General features: G+C 47.7%; 2 protein-coding genes across 8 annotated transcripts; one reads left to right on the forward strand and one right to left on the reverse strand.

Moving 5' to 3' along the window:
• The first annotated feature begins 5,078 nt into the window (after positions 1-5,078).
• On the forward strand, positions 5,079-8,292 carry GNPDA1 (glucosamine-6-phosphate deaminase 1). The gene is made up of 6 exons (XM_051793990.1): positions 5,079-5,338; positions 5,409-5,510; positions 6,698-6,880; positions 7,426-7,610; positions 7,714-7,888; positions 8,160-8,292. The coding sequence occupies exons 1-6, from the start codon at positions 5,215-5,217 to the stop codon at positions 8,255-8,257; spliced, it is 867 nt and encodes a 288-aa protein (XP_051649950.1). The 5' UTR covers positions 5,079-5,214; the 3' UTR covers positions 8,258-8,292.
• On the reverse strand, positions 8,080-19,639 carry RNF14 (ring finger protein 14). 7 transcript variants are annotated; one of them, XM_051793980.1, is made up of 10 exons: positions 19,482-19,639; positions 18,914-19,064; positions 18,220-18,382; positions 17,581-17,738; positions 16,743-17,261; positions 15,313-15,541; positions 14,493-14,665; positions 13,794-13,924; positions 12,443-12,525; positions 8,080-8,802 (listed from the first exon to the last, which is right to left on the reverse strand). In XM_051793980.1, exons 3-9 carry the CDS (start codon positions 18,371-18,373, stop codon positions 12,462-12,464), a joined length of 1,428 nt encoding a protein of 475 aa, XP_051649940.1. In that variant the 5' UTR covers positions 18,374-18,382; positions 18,914-19,064; positions 19,482-19,639; the 3' UTR covers positions 8,080-8,802; positions 12,443-12,461. The 7 variants fall into 7 exon arrangements, 6 of the variants coding, with proteins under 6 accessions (XP_051649940.1, XP_051649936.1, XP_051649937.1 ...); XR_007905611.1 differs by lacking the exon at positions 8,080-8,802 and adding an exon at positions 11,531-11,767 and having other exon boundaries at positions 12,130-12,525; XM_051793976.1 differs by lacking the exon at positions 8,080-8,802 and having other exon boundaries at positions 11,531-12,525.
• Between the last annotated feature and the right edge of the window lie 157 nt (positions 19,640-19,796).

Raw genomic sequence — 19,796 nt, forward strand, 5'->3', positions numbered from 1 at the left:
AGCCTGAGGACATGGTTTTGAACTGCAACTCAGTCATAAATACATGCCTCAGTGCTCATTATTCCGTACCATAATCAGGTTGGATTCTTTTTTCCCTGTATTTTGCCTTTGAGGCATAGGTAGTTCATCGATGTCTTAGTGAGATGAATGAACATCCCAGTTCTCATGCTGAAGGGACCGTGAGGGATTTTAGCCAGGAATAACCTCAAAGAGTGACTCTTCTTTGAGGAGTCATACTGGAGATACAAGGAGAAGGCAAGTTTCCTGCAACACAGGTGCCTTTGAAGGAGATGGAACAGGAGCTGCAGGCACTGACAGACCAGAATCTGGTTTCACCTTTCCATCAGATTCACAATTTGCACTGAGAATTTCGCTGGAGTAAGGAGCTGTCCGGATGACATGCATGGATTTACTTGCCACTGAGGTGGGATTACATCCCTAAGTAAGGCTGTAGCCACAGTGGTAATTAGCTGCACAGTGATTGACTTGGACAATGTAGAGACTAAAATAAGATGCAACCTGTACACACCCCCAGAGAAGATGCTGGGATGTATCGTGGAGAACTGGTGAAACTGTTTGTGTCAAAGCCATTTTGGGGCCAGTGGAGGCAAATCACGGCCTAATTAGTCCGTCTAGTCTCAGCACGACTGATTCCGGAGGGGTAATGGGAATTTCTTCCAGCTGCTTTCCCTGTTATATTTTATTTTCTTAGGTGGGGAAGCTCTGTAGAAAGATAATGCTGTGGTTACAGCACATGACTGGTTCTGCTTTCATTTCCCTCTTGGTTTTAGGCAAATCGCTTCATGCCTCTGTTTTTTGACTTTTCCTCCAGTGCAAAATGTCTTTTCTCCCAAGAGACACTTGAAGCTCAAAGTCATTGCTTTTAGTGACTTCCGCATGGGATGTGCTGTGAAAGCATTTGAAAGCAATTGAAAATATGACAGAATTGCAGTGGAGTGAGTCCTCTGAAATCCTGGCACTGTATGTGTGTTCCTTTAATTATTGTGTAGGACTGAGCAATAAAGGAAAACTTTTAATCTCACTTTGTAATAAATATTGAACATTAAAAGCTAAATAATAAAACTCAAAGGCAGGGTGGGTTAAAGCTAGATCGGTAAGACATAAGCAGGACATTAAAACTAGATCTTTCTTTTAATCTTTTAGTGCTAAATTACCCAATTAAGAAAAAAGACAAGACAAAATATTCATATGATAAAAACTTTTTTGTCAGCACTATAAAGTATTCCTGTGTCCCTGAAGGCAGAAGCACTTCATGTGCAAGAAATGGAATCACAGGCATTGAATATACATAGATGCCATGTCTTGTTTTTCCATTGTGGAATAATATCCTGAATTGGAGCTGTATAATTAGGCTGGAGAGATTTGTTAAGGATTAATAAATGCTGTATAATAGATGTTCCTCCCCAAAACATCACAGAAGACTTCTGGAACAGTGAAAAGATAAAAGCAGGACAGGGAACAGGAGGTGGATTTAGATGAGATATACAGAATAAATTCTTCCCTGTGAGGGTGGTGAGGCCCTGGCACAGGTTGCCCAGAGAAGCTGTGGCTGCTCAATCCTTGGAAGTGTTCAAGGCCAGGTTGGATGGGGCTTGGAGAAACCTGGTCTAGTGGAAGGTGTTCCTGCCCAGGGGAGAGCAGTTGGAATTGGATGATCTTTAAGGTCCCTTCTAGCCCAAACCATCCTGGGATTCTGTGACAGCCCCTGCCCAAGGAAGATGCCCCACACCTCGACCAGCCTCGGCAGTGGCAGGTTCCTGGCATGGCAGACACAGGTGTGGGTTCCATACACAGCTTTAGACACACACAGAGCTGAAATTTTCGGTGAGTGCTTGTTGTAACAACAAAAGCCACTCGGTCACATCGGGTCTGCTGGAACGAGGAGAGCCCCAGCAAGCACAGCCACACATCCTCCAGCCCAGGCAGAGTCAGGCGTAAGCGGAGCGTGGTTTACTGGTGCAGAAAATTATGCCCCAATAAGCCCCGAGTATTGTAAGGAGGAGGAATGAAAACAACAGCAGCACTGAGGTGGAAGACTTTCCCAACGGGACTTTTCTCCTGAGATCCAGCAGCAGAACCGAGGGGCAGATACGGAGTGATCCAGCTGAGTTGTGCCAACATGACGGATGGTGCACAGGGCAAGGCAGAGCTGAGCTCCAAATTGCCTCCACCTGGCACAGCCAGCTCAGTCAAGCATGGTTTTTGGAGCCCCAACTCACTGATTTCACCAGTGTCCTTTGTCGCTCCATTATTTCTTCAGCCTACTGGAGAAATCACAATTAACCACTGGTTAATTTAATCTTACTGTCCAGATTAAATCCCTTACTGCTTAGGCTGGCAGTTTTTAACCTGGTGAGGAGTGAAGCCCTGCCAGCTTTCCCATGGGAGCCTTGTCTGCAATATGGGAAGGGACTGGCATGTGTGCTCTCTGGAGCTGCCTGCTCATGCACTGCCCTACACACTGGCTTGTTGTGACCCTCCCAAAAACCTCCTAACTGGGATTTGAGTTGCTGCTGGGAGACCTAAGCTGTGAGCAGGGCTTGCAGAAAAGAGCAGCTCCCCTCCAGATCTATCCAATATGGGATGTTGTTTCTCCTTTTCTTATAAAGTGGGTTGAGAAGGTAAGTGGAACATGCTGGAGCAGGAAGAAGTGACCGATGGTGGATATTAAAAAGATTCTTTAATTTCAGGATCTGAAGACTGAGTCCTTCATGGAGATATTTTTAAATTGGTTTGTTTGGTTTTTTTTTTTTTGGAAAAAAATCCCAGTGCTCCCAAGGAGTTCCCAGTAGCAAAAGCCCTGGTCTTCTGAGCATTGTTGACTCTGATCCCTTCAAGATGGGGCAAAAGAAAATGCTGTGCTTGTTAGAACTCTCCTGTTCAACTTCTCCTGCAGAGAAGTGTTTGTTTCCTTCCATCTGCTGCTTTTGCAAGGAAGGAAAATCAGCCTGTTCAGACACCAGGAAGTTCTTCAGCATTGCAACAGCAAGCTAGAAACGCAGAAACAATAACGGGCCGAAATTATCATACCTAAAAATACTCTGCATGCGAGTCACAAGCATGACCCAGCCCCAGAGCAACTCAGATAATGCAGACGGCAGGGAGTGGATCCGTGGAATGTGGGCAGCACAGGGGCACGTGCCTGGCTCTCCTGACCATTGCAGCTTTTTCTCTCACCAAAGCATGTTTTGCTTTTACTGGGAGCTGCCGGCTGCCTCCTGTGTCTTTGTGCCCTGTATCTGCTCAAACCGCTCGCACGGGAGGTGAAAGCCAGATCCTCTACAGGCAGAGCCCCACAGCTCTTGGATTTAAACCGAGCCCATCCCTACAATGGGATTGTTTCAGGCCAATCCTCAAAGGCAGCAGCTCTCCACACCTCCGAGGGGGCGCAGGGCAGGTGAGGTGGGAGGCAGGATAGGGTGGCACTGCCCACAGGCTGCTCTGATGGCAGACAAACCACACAGCCCGCAAGTCACCCCAGGGGGGACACGGTTCTTGCCCTACAGCTACCGCTGTGGGAAGTCTGTGGTGTCTCCTTCAATCAATTCCTACGCGGGCTGTGCCTCCAGTATTTGCTTTTCCTAAATCTCCGAGCCCTCGCTGCGTTTCCATGGTAACGCTAAGGGATCCGATGTGGGTTATTTGGAGACTCGAGGTTCTGGTAGAGAGAGAGCATCTCTCTCTGCTGAGCCCTGCAGCAGTTTTGGCTTTGTACACCAGAAGCTGCTGTTGTGCTGCAATAGTGGTGATGTGGAAACTCCCATGTGTGTGTGCAGGTCAGGTGTGCACTCACCTTCGGGCCAGCAGCACCTGGAGAATGGACTGAAGCAGCCCCAGGATGGGAATCGTTCAGACCTCAGCCAGGTCCCCTCCTCCTCTCCATCTCAGCAGAGACACAGCCCCTGCTTAGCCCAGCACCTTGATCCTGTGCCTCTGAACCCACTGATAACGTGATTCCTGCCAGTGTCCACAGGACCAATGGGTCTGTCACACTGATACGATCCCAATGGGACAACTGGAAGAGCTGTTTCACACAGAGCCAAAGCCCAGGCTGCCCTGCACTGCAGGACAGCCGGGAATGCTGCTGCTGTGAGCTCCTCACCCAGCACCAGCCACCAAGAGACCTGCCTGCCTGCTGGCTGACCACTGCTCATGGAAACACATGGGGCTTGGAACTTATTTAGTCTCTGTGGCTTAAAACCCTTCCCGTGTCTGACCACAGCCATCTGGCTACAGCCTGTCACACCCATCATTCCCTATCCAAATGCAAACCGCGGTCTCTCCACGATGAGACAATACCAGGAGCGCTAGTTCTAGCCAGGTCATTTAAATTATTAAAATGAGAAGGAACCGCTTGGGCTGGATCCCAGCAAAGCAATTTGTATCTTATTCTTTCTTCTAATGAAAGTTAAAAGCTTTCTAACTTTGAAGTAAGGGCTTTGCATCCCAACAACGATCCAAACCTGTGCAAGGAGAGGTCAGGCACGTTTCCATCAGAGCTTAAAGGCAACCAGAGCAACAGCAGGAGGATGTTTTGGGAATACCATTGTGCCAGGAGCAGCGTGGACACCTGCAGGTCGTGGTCTCTGCATCCCGCAGAACACCCCCAACATGCCCTGAACTGTGTCCCTACAGGACAGTTCAGGTGTGAGAGCAGCTTGTTATGATGTGACAAGGCTTTGATTTAGGGATGAAAGGCTGAAGGACGGAGCCGGGTGGATCCCTGCTGTGACGGGGGCACCCCAGCAGAACCGCACTGAAATATTTACTGCCTTTTTAATAACGTTTTAATAATGTATTTGGTTCCCAAAGCTTTATCAGGCCAACGGGCCCTCTTGCAGCGCTGGTGACTGCTTCATCCGAACAGCCGGGAGGCAGCCGCGGCGCATCATTCCTGGGTGGATTTAACCGCCTCCCCGAATTCTACCACCAAACCTCGGCCCTGCCACCTCCCGGCTCCCCGGGGCCGGGCCCGTCAGGGCCGCGGGGGCCGGGCCGGGCTCTCACCGCCCACCGACGGGGCGGTGCGGGGGGCGGCCCGCGGAAGCGATCCGGGGAGGAGGCGGCGGTCCCGGGCGGCGGGCGGGTGATCCCGGGCGGAAGCGATCCCCGGGCAGAGGCGGCGATCCCGGGGCAGAGGCGACCCCGGGCGGGTGATCCCGGGCGGAGGAATCGATTCCGGGCGGCCCCACCATGAAGCTCATCATCCTGGAGACGTACTCCCAGGCCAGCGAGTGGGCGGCCAAGTACATCCGCAACCGCATCGTCCAGTTCGGGCCGGGCCCCGGGCGGTTCTTCACGCTGGGGCTGCCCACAGGTGGGTGCCGGGGGGTGGGAGCGGGGCCGGGGTCCAGCCCTGCCCCGGCTGAGGCGGCGGCTCCCCGCAGGCAGCACCCCGCTGGGATGCTACAAGAAGCTGGTGGAGTATTACCAGAACGGGGACCTCTCCTTCAAGTACGTGAAGACCTTCAACATGGACGAGTACGTGGGTGAGTGCCCGCAGCCAGCGCTCCCGGCTCTCCTTCCCTGCCCTGCCGGGTGTGTTTGTCTCTGCCCTTGCGCCTGGTGCCGCAGCCGGACACCACAGCAGTGCGTGGTGGGGCAAGAAATTCCACCTGCAAAGGGCTCCAGGTAAGATGGAACAACATTTCACAGAGAGACAGGATCACAGAATCAGTTAGGATGGAAAAGACTTCTGAGATCACTGAGTCCAACCTATGACCAAACACCATCTTATCAACCAGACTGTAGCACTGAAGTGCCACGTCCAGTCTTTTCTTAAACACCTCCAGGGAATTAGCCAAGGTAATGATGGGGACAATTTAAAAACCTGTGGAAGAAATTTGAAATTTTTTCCATAGGTTTGAAAACCTATGGAAAAAACCCCAGATACTGAAGGGTATTGGATGTTGACTGTATCACACACACTATTACAGACACTGCTGTATTTTATCTGCACTGACGTGCTGACCAGGTAAGGAACCAGCTTGTGATTGCAGGCTCAGATAGTGTGCAGTGTTAACTACCACCTTTGCTCTGGGATTATAAAGGTCACTGTAGCTCAGGTCCCTTACTCAATGTGTTCCCTGAATGCCCTTCAGTAACTCCTGCTAAGATAGCAGGGGACTGTTTCTTTTCTGAAGCTGTGATGAAAGAGCCTCTTTGGAAGAAAGAGAGATCCAAAGGTGAAAAACGTACGGGCTAAATATTTGCTAATGCTAATTTTACCCTGGTCAAGAATTTTTTCTGTGAACAATCCTAATCAAGCAGCATTAGGGAATAAGCAGTCCAGTGTGGGTTTATAGCATTTGAGGGGAAAAATATGCAATAATGATATAATTATTATTATTTCTCAGGTTTTTGCACTTTTTTTTAATCACTCTTGCTAATATGAAGTGGGAGGAAGGCTGAAAAGGTAGACAGATGAGGCATGGTACATACCTGCTTTTCTGAAAATCTGCTGCGTGTTAGTATGGGCATATGTCTTACAGGAGCTGTTGTGATTGACCTTAATTCTGCTATTTAGGAAAATAAAAACAACTCGTGAAAGCTGAGGGAGTGACAAAGGACAGACAGATCAGTGCTCTGTTACCAAAGCCACTCCAAGGGTATGGAAGTGCTTTATGTTATGATGTTTTTACAGTTTGTCTTAGTCCTTTGCATGCTCTGTTACCAGGTCTCCCGAGGGATCACCCAGAAAGTTACCATTCCTTCATGTGGAAAAACTTCTTCAAGCACATTGACATCTCACCAGAGAACGTCCACATTTTGGATGGAAATGCACCTGATCTCCAGGCAGAGTGTGACGCATTTGAGGAGAAAATCAAAGCAGCTGGAGGAATTGAACTCTTTGTTGGAGGTGAGAATTGTCAGGATTGTTCACTTCCAGTGTCTTTCAGTGGATTTGCAGTGAAAGGCACCCCACAGTCCACCACCCTGGGCACTGATGTGTGCTGGCAGCCTTGTCTCCCATTGTACTGCTCCCACAGTTTTCTGTTTTTCAATCTAGTCAGTGAATTGTTCAGGAAATGATTAGCAGAAGAAATGGAAAGAGCTAGAATGATACAAATGCAAAATGTATTATAGTTGTCAGTGCTGACAGGAAACTCCTGGGAGTAGAATCCTCTGAGCCAGCAGGAGCACAAACTTCTCCCATCAGTTTGCCTTGAGATTCTGCCACCTACTTTGCTTTATTGTTGTCCCAGCACAGTTAGGGAAGAGTCTGTTGACTTCAGAGGGGCCTTTTGCTGTCATTCTACCAGACACAAATTTGAGCTTGACCAGAAGAATTGCAGGTGTTTTTTTCAGATCTGTGTTTCTGGAAGCACTGACTGTCCTTCTTGTGGGAGAGCTGTTAGCTCTGTTCCTGCAGCTGACCCTCTTCTCCCGCTATCTCTGTCCCAGGTATTGGCCCGGATGGTCACATTGCCTTCAACGAGCCGGGATCAAGTTTGGTGTCCAGGACACGAGTGAAGACCTTGGCCATGGACACCATATTGGCTAATGCCAGGTTCTTTGATGGTGACCTCTCCAAAGTCCCCACAATGGCCTTGACAGTCGGAGTAGGCACTGTCATGGATGCCAGAGAGGTTAGGAGAAAAGCAGTGGTTCCTACAGTAGCTCTGGAGCAGCTAAAAGTTATCCTGTTTTGAAGCAACAACCCTGACTGCCCTTCTCTGTCTTGGGGTGCAGGTGATGATTCTGATCACAGGAGCCCACAAAGCCTTTGCTTTGTACAAAGCCATCGAGGAAGGTATCAATCACATGTGGACAGTGTCTGCCTTCCAGCAGCACCCCAACACCGTGTTCGTGTGTGACGAGGATGCCACGCTGGAGCTCAGAGTCAAGACAGTGAAATACTTTAAAGGTGAGTGTTTGACCAGGCCAGGCAGCTCTTTTGGTAGTTTTTAAGTGGTACAAGCCATGCTTTGCATTAGATGTTTCTGTGTATTCACCTCCCAAAGGAGTATATTCCTTAAATATACCACAGTAATGAGTGTGAAGGTAAATGTGTAAGTGCTCAGGTGTAAGGGCAAAGGAACAAGGACACCAGTAATGTCTAATTTCATCAGCATCCAATGAATGACAATTTTGCTTTATTATATCTACTTAAATCATCTTTTTACTTTCTCCATCAGGTTTAATGCTGGTTCACAACAAGCTCGTGGAGCCCTTGTACAGCATGAAGGAAACAGGAGCAGAGAGGAGCCAGTCTAAGAAGCCATACAGTGACTGATCTGCTTGGGGCAGTGCTGAACCAGCTGTTGAAAATAGCTGGGAAAAAAGGGGAATTTCTGCAAAAACTGATCTCATATTTGTTCTTAAATTAGCAGAATGGTCATATGGTTGCTTCTCTCCATTAAAGAGACAGATGCCAAACACCTGCCTTAATTAGCCAAATGGATGGATCCAGTGCACTGTGTTCCACAAACTTCTGTCACTAACTCATTCTCTGAAGGTGAAGTCAGTGAAGGATGAGTTGTTTGATCTATGAACTGACTGTAATCTTGGACTGAAGGCTGCAAAACTGAAATGTGAGGATAAGTGAAAGTACAACACAAACCAAGTGGGTAATCACTTTGGGGTGTATTCCTTGTAATTAGGACAAGTACCTCGTGTGTCATTCTTTCTCCATGAAACACTCCTGCATTAGAATAATGGAAAATGGGAAGCAAACTTGTCCAGGTGGAGAAGGGAAAGCTTCACATGAGCAGCCCCAGAGCCAGGAGGGGGTCAGTGAGAAGATGGAGCCAGGAGGAAGATGAGAAGAGACAGTGGGACCTGAGTGGAGACACAATGCTCAGACTGGATAGAAAGATAAAACCTCCCCATGGGGACAGCCAAGCAATGGGGCAGATTCCCCAGAAGCTGTGCAGGCTCTGTCCTTAGGAGGTTTCCAAAATCTGACTGGATAAAGCCCTGGCTGAGCCCTGCTTTGAGCCAGATGTTGGACTTGCGATCACCTCAGCACAGGAGGCTACAGCAGCATTCACCCACACAGGGTTAATCATGCAGTTTGGGCATCTGAGGATGTTACTGATGTCACACAAGAAGCCCTTCATGTTCAGTCCCAGGGTATAACTTTCTATGCCCTGGTGCTTTATGAAGTACTCAGAAGGGTAGATTTGTTCAGATGAAGCAGAAGTGACCACTCTGTGCTCAGCACTGTTCACTGTAACAGGGCAGAACCTGAAGCAATACGTTCTTTCTCCTCACTGCAGAACCTTCCATTGCTCTGAGTAAATGCCAAACCAGCCTCCAAGGAAATGCTCTGTTCCCATTGGCTTCAGCCTCTCTTTAATAACAGAAGTCCCACATGGGTGGACAACAGCCTGTACTAGCAAGACCCCACTAATTCTGATATGTGATTCCATCCAATTCTACCACAGGAGGGGCAAGAAAACTGACCAATGTTTATTTTCTTTATGTAGAAATTTTGTAAGCTGTTGATCTGTAATGCAACTTTCTAGACTAAACATCTTTAATTTTTTCTAAATGGTGGCATTGACTGTATCTGTGCTTGTGAAACCAAAGCTGTCCTGGAAGCAGTTTGGTAGGAATAGCTCCCTACTTCCTTGCCCAGTATTTGCTGGCAGGTTTCCACCAGACACCTGCTATGGTTCTGTCCTGCCAGGCAGCAGGCATGCCACATGAAATGTGGGAGCCTTTAAAGGAGAAAGAAGGAGGCCACAGCTCTACCTGGTACCACAAAGTGTTTATAAATAATTTAATTGCGTACATAGAAATGGTGAAAGTGAGGTTTTCAAGAGGGGAAAAGACTGAGGGAGAAAATCTGCACTCTGTTGCCAGAGCTGCTGCTTTGCTCTCTCTACAGGCAGATGCTGGTTTTAGCTGTCCTGCCTTTGCAACACCAGCTGATTGTCCTACATATGCAGTCATCTGCTTGTCCCTTCCCCAGAGGGTCTGTCCTCCTCTGCCTTGCTGCAGAATCTGGAAACTCCAGTCCAGGTGTCCCCGAATTTATAGACAAGGGTGGTGGCTACATCGCTCCTCCTCCTCCCTCCACACAAAGCCCTTGAAAGCTGAGGTGGTTCATTGCTGCATCTTCCAGTACTTCACTATTTGTGATCTGGTACATCCCCAGCCATGGATTTTCATCCCCATGTACCCTTTGGCATCCCAGCCCTGCCCTCAGCCCACCTCTGTCCTGGTTTAGGGGATCCAGTGCCATCTCCTCCATCCAGGCAGGATAAGGAGGTTTATGCATATGTTTCTCCTTGTCACAAACATTCTCCATGCCCACATACACAGCTCAGCAGGAAGAAAGTCCCCTCCAAAGGCAGGCAGCTTTGTGATTCAGCCTGGAGAGTTAAAAACTGGCCAGAGGGGAAACAGAGCTGCATCCAACATGGTGATCCCAGAGCAGTGTCCCAACAGCCACCCTGTCTCAGTCAGGGGCTTGTACCTCCAAGGGAAAACCAGGGCCCTTTGGGTGGGAGGGCACTTTGCATACATAAATGTCCAAAATTCCATGAGCAGAACACGTGCTGTGCCAGCTTCACTTGGGAGCTCTGAGCCCAGCTCTGGGCTGTCCCATTCCACAGCCCCATGGCACATGAACACTGGAGCCAATGGCCACCTGGACACTGACCTGTGCTGCCAAATCCATACCAGAATGAAGACAAACAGAGAGACAACTGTGTTTACCATCTTAAAGTGAATTTAGTGCATGTGAAAGGTGCAGGAAATGCAATTCAAATCATACACAATGTAAACTTCTCCTACACGCTGATCTATAGCCTAAACTGAGGTGAGATTCAATCTCACCATCTCATCTTTTTAATCTCTGCCTCTTCTGACAGGATAGACTCTCATCCTCTAGGAAAAGAACTGAAGCAGCACTCATTTTGGCCACATATCCCAGTATAAATTTATGAACTATCAGTAAAAACTGAGTGAGAGGTGATCACTTTGAGTTTCTGAAGAGTCTTCCATCTCCTGACCTATCCCTCCATGCCCTACTACTTTTGAACACAGCACACATAGCTTTAATTTCCAAATAAACTTTTAGACTGTTCTGCAAGTGGAAAAACTTGTAAAAAGTTAGTGGTTCCCTCCAGTAATTACCTTCATGTTTATAAAACTACTTGCTGAGATTTTAGGGAAAACAATTTGCTTTCTGAATAATTTGAAGTCCAAAACTAGTGGAAGTAAGGGATCTAGTCCAGAAGCAAAAGTATCAACTAATCAAATTTCTTATGTGAAGAGTTAATAAAAATAAATTACTTCGTCATCTGAGAATACAAGGTAATTGTCAGTATCTTGAAGAATCATCTTTGCCTGGTACTTTTCACCCTCTCACATCCTCAGCTCACTGCCTTAGCACTCATCACTGGAGAAACAAGGAGAGGCAATGGGAGTGAATCCAATAGGAACACCGGGTTGAGTCACCAACCTGACAGAAATTTCTGGAAAAGGCTGTTGGTCATTTTCTGCCCAAGCACTCAGGGATGCAAAGGCCCAGGCACAACAGCCAGTGAGAAGGAGGTTGGGGACAATCAGCTTTAATGTCATTAGAAAGTACCAGTGACAAAACCATGAGCTGTTTTTCAGAGAAACACGTCAGGAAATTCATAAAAGCAACAAACTTTGTTGCTAAACTTCCCCAGTCCAAGCAGCACCACTGAACAGCTCCAGAAAGAGCTCTACAGCTCTAACAAACTGCCCAAACCCCCACAATATTCATGATCCAAGAGTCTCCAAATGTTGGTGTCCCTAAAGAAACCTGTCGTAAGGCAAAAATTGTGTGAACAATTTTCTTTACATTTCTGTGTGTTTCACCTTAGCATGGCTGGGTGCTGATAGTAAAAAATGCTGCGCCACTAATATGGCTGCAGGCCTTGTGCCAAGATGCCAAGGAGGAGTTTTGGCAGGTGAATAAAGTTTTCTCATCTCCTATGACCACCTGTTGTGGTCCAATTAGCAGTGAACAGCAGAGTATGTTTTCCTTATGTAACCAATGTTGTGTGAACAAGAAGCTGAGCGTCATGAGCACTACATAATCTGTCTTTCTCCTAATAAATCCGACATTTGCCTGATCATATTGATCCTGGAGCAATCTGTCCATACCCTTCCATCGATAAAAACCCCCAAATCTCTCCGTGATTTGAGGCTTCTGTTTGCTTTTAAAAAAGGGGCATCTCTTGGTATATATTTTTCCAACTTCTGACTGGTTGTATTTAATATGGTATGTCTTTAATAATCCATGTGATTGTTAATGCATTCCATGATGATCCTGACCCCAGGATGGGTAAAGTGGTCTCCTTTGGCTTTGGCAACAGGCTCTGAGGTGTGAGTATCCTGCAGTGCAGGGTAGTTACCACTCTTCTATCACACAATGGAAGTGAAAAGCAAACAAAGGACACCAAAAAAAAAAAGCATCTGTCTCTGGTTTGTTCACCTTTTGTTGCTGGAGAAAGCTACTGGTCATCATCTTCAACTCCCCAGTACTCCCCATCATCAATGTGCATGGCTTGAAACAATCTGCAAGACAGAAAATTAGTGGTAATAATGCTAAATATGTTTAAAACAATCTAAATGCAACAAAAAGTACAAAAGCAGTAAGTTTCACTGTTTTTTTCAGTATCACAAACCACTCATGATATCAATGTCAAATTAAGTAAAAGACTCTGCACTTCTACAGCTCGTTACACCAGCAGGTTTGATGGTACCTTACACACATCATATCCCAAGAAATTCCTGAAAATATTAATCATCCAAACCATATTAAAGTTACCCAGCAAGCTGCTGTTCCTGGGTGGTCTTTAGGCAGGATATAATCAGCAGCCAAACCTGCCTGCTCCAGACAACTCACAATCTCATTGGACACATGGAATTGGGCAAATAAAACATATGAGCATCAGAGAGGCACAGGGGGGACAAAAAGGCACTTGGCAGTGCTGGGGTAATGGCTGGACTAGATGGTTTTAGGTCTTTTCCAACCTAAATGGTTCTGTGATTCCCTGATTCTAAATTATTCTTTATAAAGCACAGGAGCTTAGTCAAGACAAGGGGAGGTTACGTTACACTAAAATAAAAAAAGACAACAGAAGAAAAAGGAAAACAGAGTAGGAAGTGAAAAAATACTGTTGGGAGAAGACAAAATGCTGAAAAAGGGTCAAGAACAAGAAAAATCCTGTCAGCCACATCTATTACAGCAGAATGGATGGTGGATTGAGAAATTTGTTGGGATTTTGACTTTGGATCCAGGCACTACTATTGCAGTGATGGGCACATATCCCTATGGAATACACAAAGCCGAGAGGCTGCCACTGTCACATCCCTCTGAGCTGCCTTTTCACCTGTCCTGACAGCAGCAGCACCCTATTTTCCTTGATCCTTCCCCAGCAGTGATGATGTGAGGCAAGTCTGCAGCTGTTTAAAAGCAGCTTTCTGATCCAAAGCCTTATGCTGCACCTGAGCATCTTCATGGAAACACTTCCCTGCAGGCTGTGTGTCAGGCAGAGGCAGCACAGAAAGGATGAGGTCATGACCCTGACCAAAAAAAAAATCAGGAATAGGCCCACAAGTCTCCTCCAGAATTTTGAAAAAAAAAAAAAAAATTCTTAAAAAGTAAAAGCACATCTTGAATCACTCCTGATTTTTACTGTTAGTATTGGGTCCTTGTAAGGGAGAAAAAAATATGTCTTAAACTATAGCTACGAATTTCAAGGTAAGAATCTGGGAGAGACTGTTAGAAAAAGTAGAAAATAAGTGTTCCAGCACTAGAGGAAATACCTGTAAGCACCAACCTGTTAAAGCAGGGGGAAGAAGGGTCATTGAAGTGCCGGTAGGGGTTGGCCCTGGACAGAGAGCCCATGCAGAGCCAGCAGAAGTACTGCATGCACCCTGTGCACGTCATTTTGTTACAGCCATCGAGCTTCTGGGGGGAAAAAAACAAGAAACAGCAACATCAGAATCTTACTGTGTCAGGCTTCAGTCTCTCTATGACAACAGCCCTCAAATCTAAACCAGCCAATTAACACATTCGACCCCGACTCCATCACACACTGATTTTTTTTTCACTGTTCAACAGAACTGGGAGCTGGAATCCCAGCATTGTAAATTGGCTATACTACTAAAAATACTGGAAATTAATATTTTTCTGAAGCTGGTTTTATTTCCTGGCTATAGTGTGAAGCAGCAGTAACCTGAACCACACAGGAAATGAAAGGATTCATACAGATCCATAGTCAGCCTGGATCTGTTTAGTCCTGGAGCCTGAACACCACCAATTGCTGGATGATCTCAAATCCCTGAGCTCCACAAACATCACCTCGCCTCCTTTTCCATGTAACACAGACAGAAATGGAAAGTTCTCTTAATATTTCCTAGAAATTCCCCTTCCTTGGTGAAGCTGGAGGCTACAAACACACCTCTGTCCCAGCCTAAACACAGAACTGCCTTAATTTCTGTTCCCATGATTTTCCATCCTTTCCCTCCATTCTTACCTCTATATGAGTCCCGCAGCAAGGACAAGACTTAGAGTTCTTTTCCAGCCATTCCTTACTCTCCATCTCCTCAAGGGCTTTCTGAATCACTCGCTTGCCATAACGTTGTTCCAAAAATCTTTTAGTTGCCTCATCTGCTTCCAAATAGCTGTTTCGTAAATCCATTAATTTCTCTGGGGAACAAAACCAAAGCAAACCAAACAGCTTTTGTAATATATCATATAAAGAAGTCCAGCTAATTGCAGCATAAAGATTTTCAAAGGAAACTAACATAATTCATTAAAAATCAAGAAAAATATTAAAAAACGTAAAATATTAAAACCCCTCTGCCCCAAAATTCAAGAGTTTTACACTTCTCATTATAACAGCGACTTGTCAATGGCATCAGGACAAGTCTACAATGTAAAGTAAAGTTCTGAAAATGGAATTTTCTCCGAACATATATTTAATGAAACTTGGTCACAGGATTTTGAGGCCAAACAGAGAGAGAAGCTTCCACCTGATTTCAGTATTAACTCTGACTACACAAAGTAGTTGATTCACATGAAAAGGTAAAAAAAAAATACATATATAAAATTATTCTTCCCCTGCTATGGCCTCTCAGCATTTGACAACCAGCAGTCTGGGGACCTCCTAAGCTGTGGACTGTCACCAAAGGAATAATATTTAACTGCCAGCAACAGACCTACTCCAAATGAAATGTGTCTGGTCTTTTAGAAAGCTCACGGGGAGGAGTTTGCTTGCCCAATTTCTGACTATTTCACACAAGATTTAACTGCACCTCGATGCGTCTTTGGAACACAGGGTGGAGGTGGCTCACCTGCGGTGACCTTGCACGGAGACACCCCGTGGTAGGTCATCTTGCAGAGGGTGCAGAAGGCGTAGTTGCAGCAGGAGCAGATGGCCATGGTGCAGCCGGGCTCCTGCATCACGGGGGTCTGGCAGCCCGGGCGGGGGCAATACACCACATCGGCCATCAGGTCCAGGCTGGACTGCAGGAGCAGCCGGTCATAGCGGGCAAAGAGCTCCTCTCCAACCAGCTCCTTCACCTAAAGGCCACAGAGAGGTGTTAGGAAAAAATTCTTTCCTGTGAGGGTGGTGAGGCCCTGGCACAGGTTGCCCAGAGAAGCTGTGCCTGCCCCATCCTTGGAAATGTTCAAGGCCAGGTTGGATGGGGCTTGGAGCACCTTGGTCTAGTGGAAAGTGTCCCTGCTCATGGCAGGGGGGTGGAACAAGATGAGCTTTAAGGTCCCTTCCAATCCAAACCATCCTGGGATTCTATGATTCCTTGCATCTGAAATTCTGAGCCTGCTACCATCAGCAAAACACAGTAAGGCAATGAAAAAATCCCTACAGTTGGAATGAATCCACTTTATTCTCCAACAGGTCATGAAAATATTCCTAGAAATGCTATTCTAATAATAATTAGGAAAAGGAAAAGCATGCAGTGTTAAATGGAATGTGCATGCAGTGTCAAATAGAATGGGAGGCTGCTGATCAATGCCAGTACTAATAAACTGGGCAAAATAGGTGCCAAGGCATCCAGTTTTAACTCCAATGACTCTGTGTCTGTGTGGCTCAGAGCATGAAGAAAATGTCCCCAGGTATATTCCCTGGAAAATGACCCCAGGAATCCTCCCTCTGTGCTGGGCACTACTGAAGCACCTCCAGTCCTGGGGTCAGTTCTGGGCCCCTCACAACAAGAAAGACATCAAGGGGCTGGAGTGTGTCCAGGGAAGGGCAACAGAGCTGGGGAAGGGTCTGGAGCACAAGGAGCAGCTGAGGGAGCTGGGGGGGCTCAGCATGGAGAAAAGGAGGCTCAGGGGGGACCTTCTCACTCTCCCCAAATCCCTGACAGGAGCGTGGAGCCAGGTGGGAGTTGGGCTCTGCTCCCAGGGAACAAGGGACAGGACAAGAGGAAATGGCCACAAGTTGTGCCGGGGAAGGTTCAGGTTGGACACCAGGAGAAGTTTCATCTTGGAAAGGGTTGTCAGGCATTGGAAGGGGCTGCCCAGGGAGGTCGTGGAGTCCCCACCCCTGGAGGTGTTCAGGGAATGACTGGCACTCAATGCTCTGTTCCATTTGACAAAGTGAGGATCGGTCACAGGTTAGACTCTGTGATCTCAGAGATCTTTTCCAGCCTCAGGGACTCTGAGATTCCCAATGCTCACTACGCAGAGCCACACTCTGTCCCTGTAATTGGGGGTGAGTTAGCAGGACTCTCCAGCCCTGTGTGCACACGTGTATTACCTGGCCAGGAGTGGCGACAGAAGAACACTTGGGCTCGGGGCAGTTCAGGCAGTGGACCTGCCCGTCCCTGATCTGAATCTCAAAGTAGTCCTTCAGGCAGGCTTTGCAGTACACGTGGCTGCAGTCGGTGAAGTGCATGCACTCGCTGCCCAGCTTCTCACAGAAGCAGATATTGCACAAATACATCTTACTGTTAAAGCACTTCCTCCTCTGGGCCTGGTCAAAGTCCAAGATTTCCCTGATCAGACTCGACAACGACTCCACGTCCTGCACAGCTCTGGCATCCATGATTTCCTCCTCAGCTGTGGCAGAGCCTGCTGCACCCCCACAGTCCTTCCCAGGGTCGAGAGGCGTCCGACTCTGTGTTTGCCCTTGAGGGCACATTTTTAACTCATACGGGGATGAAATATTCAGGTAACTCAGTGTTTCTTCCTTCAGAAACTGCATCCAGGCAAATAGGACCACACAGCCTCGATTCTCTTCCCACACATTGTCCAAGTGTTTGCAAAGAGCGCTGAGCTGGAAAAGAACAAACAATTCCTGATTTTGGTTAAGTTCTGACAGCTCCTTACTGGGTTCCTCTCCTCCCAAGGTCCATAGTGCACACTTTGATTACAGATTCACCAGTTTTTAATCTATCCATAAAATACATATAAAATAGTTCGCCTTGATGCAAACTCTTCTTCCTCGGAACAGTGACCAAGTGAAAACAAGAAGGAGACAAAAGAAGAGCCAACTGAACAGCAATGTCATTATTTTTATTTAATTTCATTACCATTCCCCAGAACGCTGTTAATTATTAACAGCTCTATCAAAATGTTAAAAATCTTCTGCAAACCTGGGCCTGGGAGAGCCATTTCCCACTGAGGGTGAACACAGGTGGTGATGTCGATGGGTAGTCGGGTGGGAGCTCAAAATTCAGCACGAGGGGAGGCAGGAAGCACACGGAGTACTCGAACCCACTGCTCTGGAGGCTTTCTGTGGAACTGCCTGAACCTGAGACAACCAAGGCAGGTTGAGAAATAACAGGAAAATGAAAACTAATGAACTGTCACTGTTTATGACAGCACCCAATCTCTTTTAACTTGATACGTTTCTGGGGTTAAAATTATCTGTTTGACCCTAAATAACTAAACTCAGTGCGGTAAAATATCATGGGGTTGTAGCTCTGTGATTAAAGCAGAACACCAACAACTGTGAAATGTCAGATCCTGCTCAAACCAGGAACATGGAAAGACATATCCTCAAGGGAATAAAAAAATAATAAATGAACTTAATTATTCTGAAGAAATACTATTACTCATCTGTAAAGTTTACTAAAGGGTTAAACTACTCAAATACAAACCCCAACACTACCACAAGCACAGCAAAGGCTGAGCCATGGTTTGTCCAGTCACTGCTCCTGCAGGACACTCCACAACCAGCAAATGAGCTTGGTAAAACCTCCCTGGGGATAACACAAAACATCTCAACTCACCACTCACAAAAATTTTGAAGTCTTGAGGCAACTCCAGACAAATTCTTGTTTCTCCTCCTTGGGCAGACTCGGCTCTCTTAAACTCATCTTCATCATAGATGCTGGCCAGAGCCAACAGCTCGTCCTCCTGAGCTTCCTTGTCCTCTGAAGACATTTAACTTTCCTGTGGAGTTACCACCACTCTGCAACATGAACTGAGTTAACACGTCCTATTCCAGTGATTAATTTGGGATATCTATGTTATACTACTATAAGAGTTAGAAACCCAAGCAACTGGTCTTAATCAATGTGAAATATAATTAAAGGTTTTTTACAGGCTGAAAAAAAAATGGTAGCTTTATAAAAGAAAAAACTCCCCTCCACACCAGAATATTGAAAAGGCAGAAAGCAAACCGTGTGTTAGACTGATGTAAGGGAGGAAATAATGAAATACAGAGATAGCACAAGTGATACAGGGACATTTCACTGATGTTTGAAGTAGAAAACAGACCCCAAAAAACACATGAAAAAGGAATTAGTAACAGTAGCCCTTGTCCAATGTTCTAAGGCAAACAAGGAAACAGCCCTATTTGCAATTAGTTATTGAAGATGTCAGTAAAAAGGTTCAAATCCTGCACAGGTATCTTGTAGATGAGCCCCTAGAGTATCTCTCAGTCCTACATTTGGGAAAATAAAGCCACATTGGATAGATTACCTTCAGACTCACAGCAGTGCGGTGGGAGGGCCGAGGTGCCGGTCCGTGACCATTCCTGTTTGGGGCCGGGGTCGGGCACTTCTCATGTAAGGCACGAACACGTCGGTGTTGTTTGTGGGAGGAACCAGCGGTTCTGGCAGCGGCTCTGGGGCTGCGGGCGGACAAACACACGCTCAGGGGTTAGAGGCCCCTCCGCGCTCCCATCCCCAACACCCACAGCACCGCATCCGAGCGGGGGATGTTTATTCCCAGCTGGACGTTTATTCCCAGCTTGAGGAGCAGTGGCCGCGTTGCGCGTCCCGGACAGACCCGGGGGCCCCAGCACGGGGCGGGCACGACCCCACGGGGATGGGGGGGACGGGAGGAGTTCAGGAATAACCCCCAAATTCCAGGCCGAGCCTGGCGCCGGCGGCCCCGCCGCTGTTATGGCGGTTACCGCCGTTCCCACCGCTCCGCCTGACGCCGGGAGCCCCGCGGGAGCAGCCGGAGCAGCCGCGGCCCCCGGGGCGGAGGGAGCCCGGCCCGGCCCCGCTGCCCCGGCCCGGCCCCGCCCCACCCGGTCCCTCACCCAGGGCAGCCGCGGCCGTGCGAGCCCCGGGACGGCGAGGAGGGCCCGGCTCAGCCGCTGGCGGAGCGGCGGCGGGGAGGGAAAGGGAGGGAAGGGAAGGAACGGGAAAGGACGGGAAGCGCTGCCGGGCGGAGGAGGCGCCGGCCCGGCCCAGCCCCGCAGCTCCCCCGGCGGCCGGGAGGGCCGGGCCGGCCCAGCCCGGAGGTGCTCAGGGAACGGCCGCCCCCTCCCTGCCCCAAACAGGCACAGAACGGGTACCGAGCCCCCCCCGATCCATCAGCGATACTTCTTTACATTCATACATTCAAGTTCAAC

This window comes from Manacus candei, unplaced genomic scaffold (genome assembly GCF_025592945.1).
Source record: "Manacus candei isolate 608988 ecotype Guabito, Panama unplaced genomic scaffold, ASM2559294v1 h1tg000037l, whole genome shotgun sequence".
NCBI classification, from domain to species: domain Eukaryota; kingdom Metazoa; phylum Chordata; class Aves; order Passeriformes; family Pipridae; genus Manacus; species Manacus candei.

What these genes read in the sequence shown, in the direction of transcription:
- RNF14 (XM_051793980.1), bottom strand. Translation starts at nt 18,373, where the DNA reads ATGTCTTCAGAGGACAAGGAAGCTCAGGAGGACGAGCTGTTGGCTCTG. An exon ending in CTTCAAAATTTTTGTGAGTG is followed by an intron (nt 17,739 to 18,219) that starts GTGAGTTGAGAT and finishes TGGTTGTCTCAG; the next exon opens with GTTCAGGCAGTTCCACAGAA. An exon ending in TCTTCCCCCTGCTTTAACAG is followed by an intron (nt 12,526 to 13,793) that starts GTTGGTGCTTAC and finishes TCTGTCTTGCAG; the next exon opens with ATTGTTTCAAGCCATGCACA.
- GNPDA1 (XM_051793990.1), top strand. Translation starts at nt 5,215, where the DNA reads ATGAAGCTCATCATCCTGGAGACGTACTCCCAGGCCAGCGAGTGGGCG. An exon ending in CAACATGGACGAGTACGTGG is followed by an intron (nt 5,511 to 6,697) that starts GTGAGTGCCCGC and finishes CTCTGTTACCAG; the next exon opens with GTCTCCCGAGGGATCACCCA. An exon ending in AATTGAACTCTTTGTTGGAG is followed by an intron (nt 6,881 to 7,425) that starts GTGAGAATTGTC and finishes TCTCTGTCCCAG; the next exon opens with GTATTGGCCCGGATGGTCAC.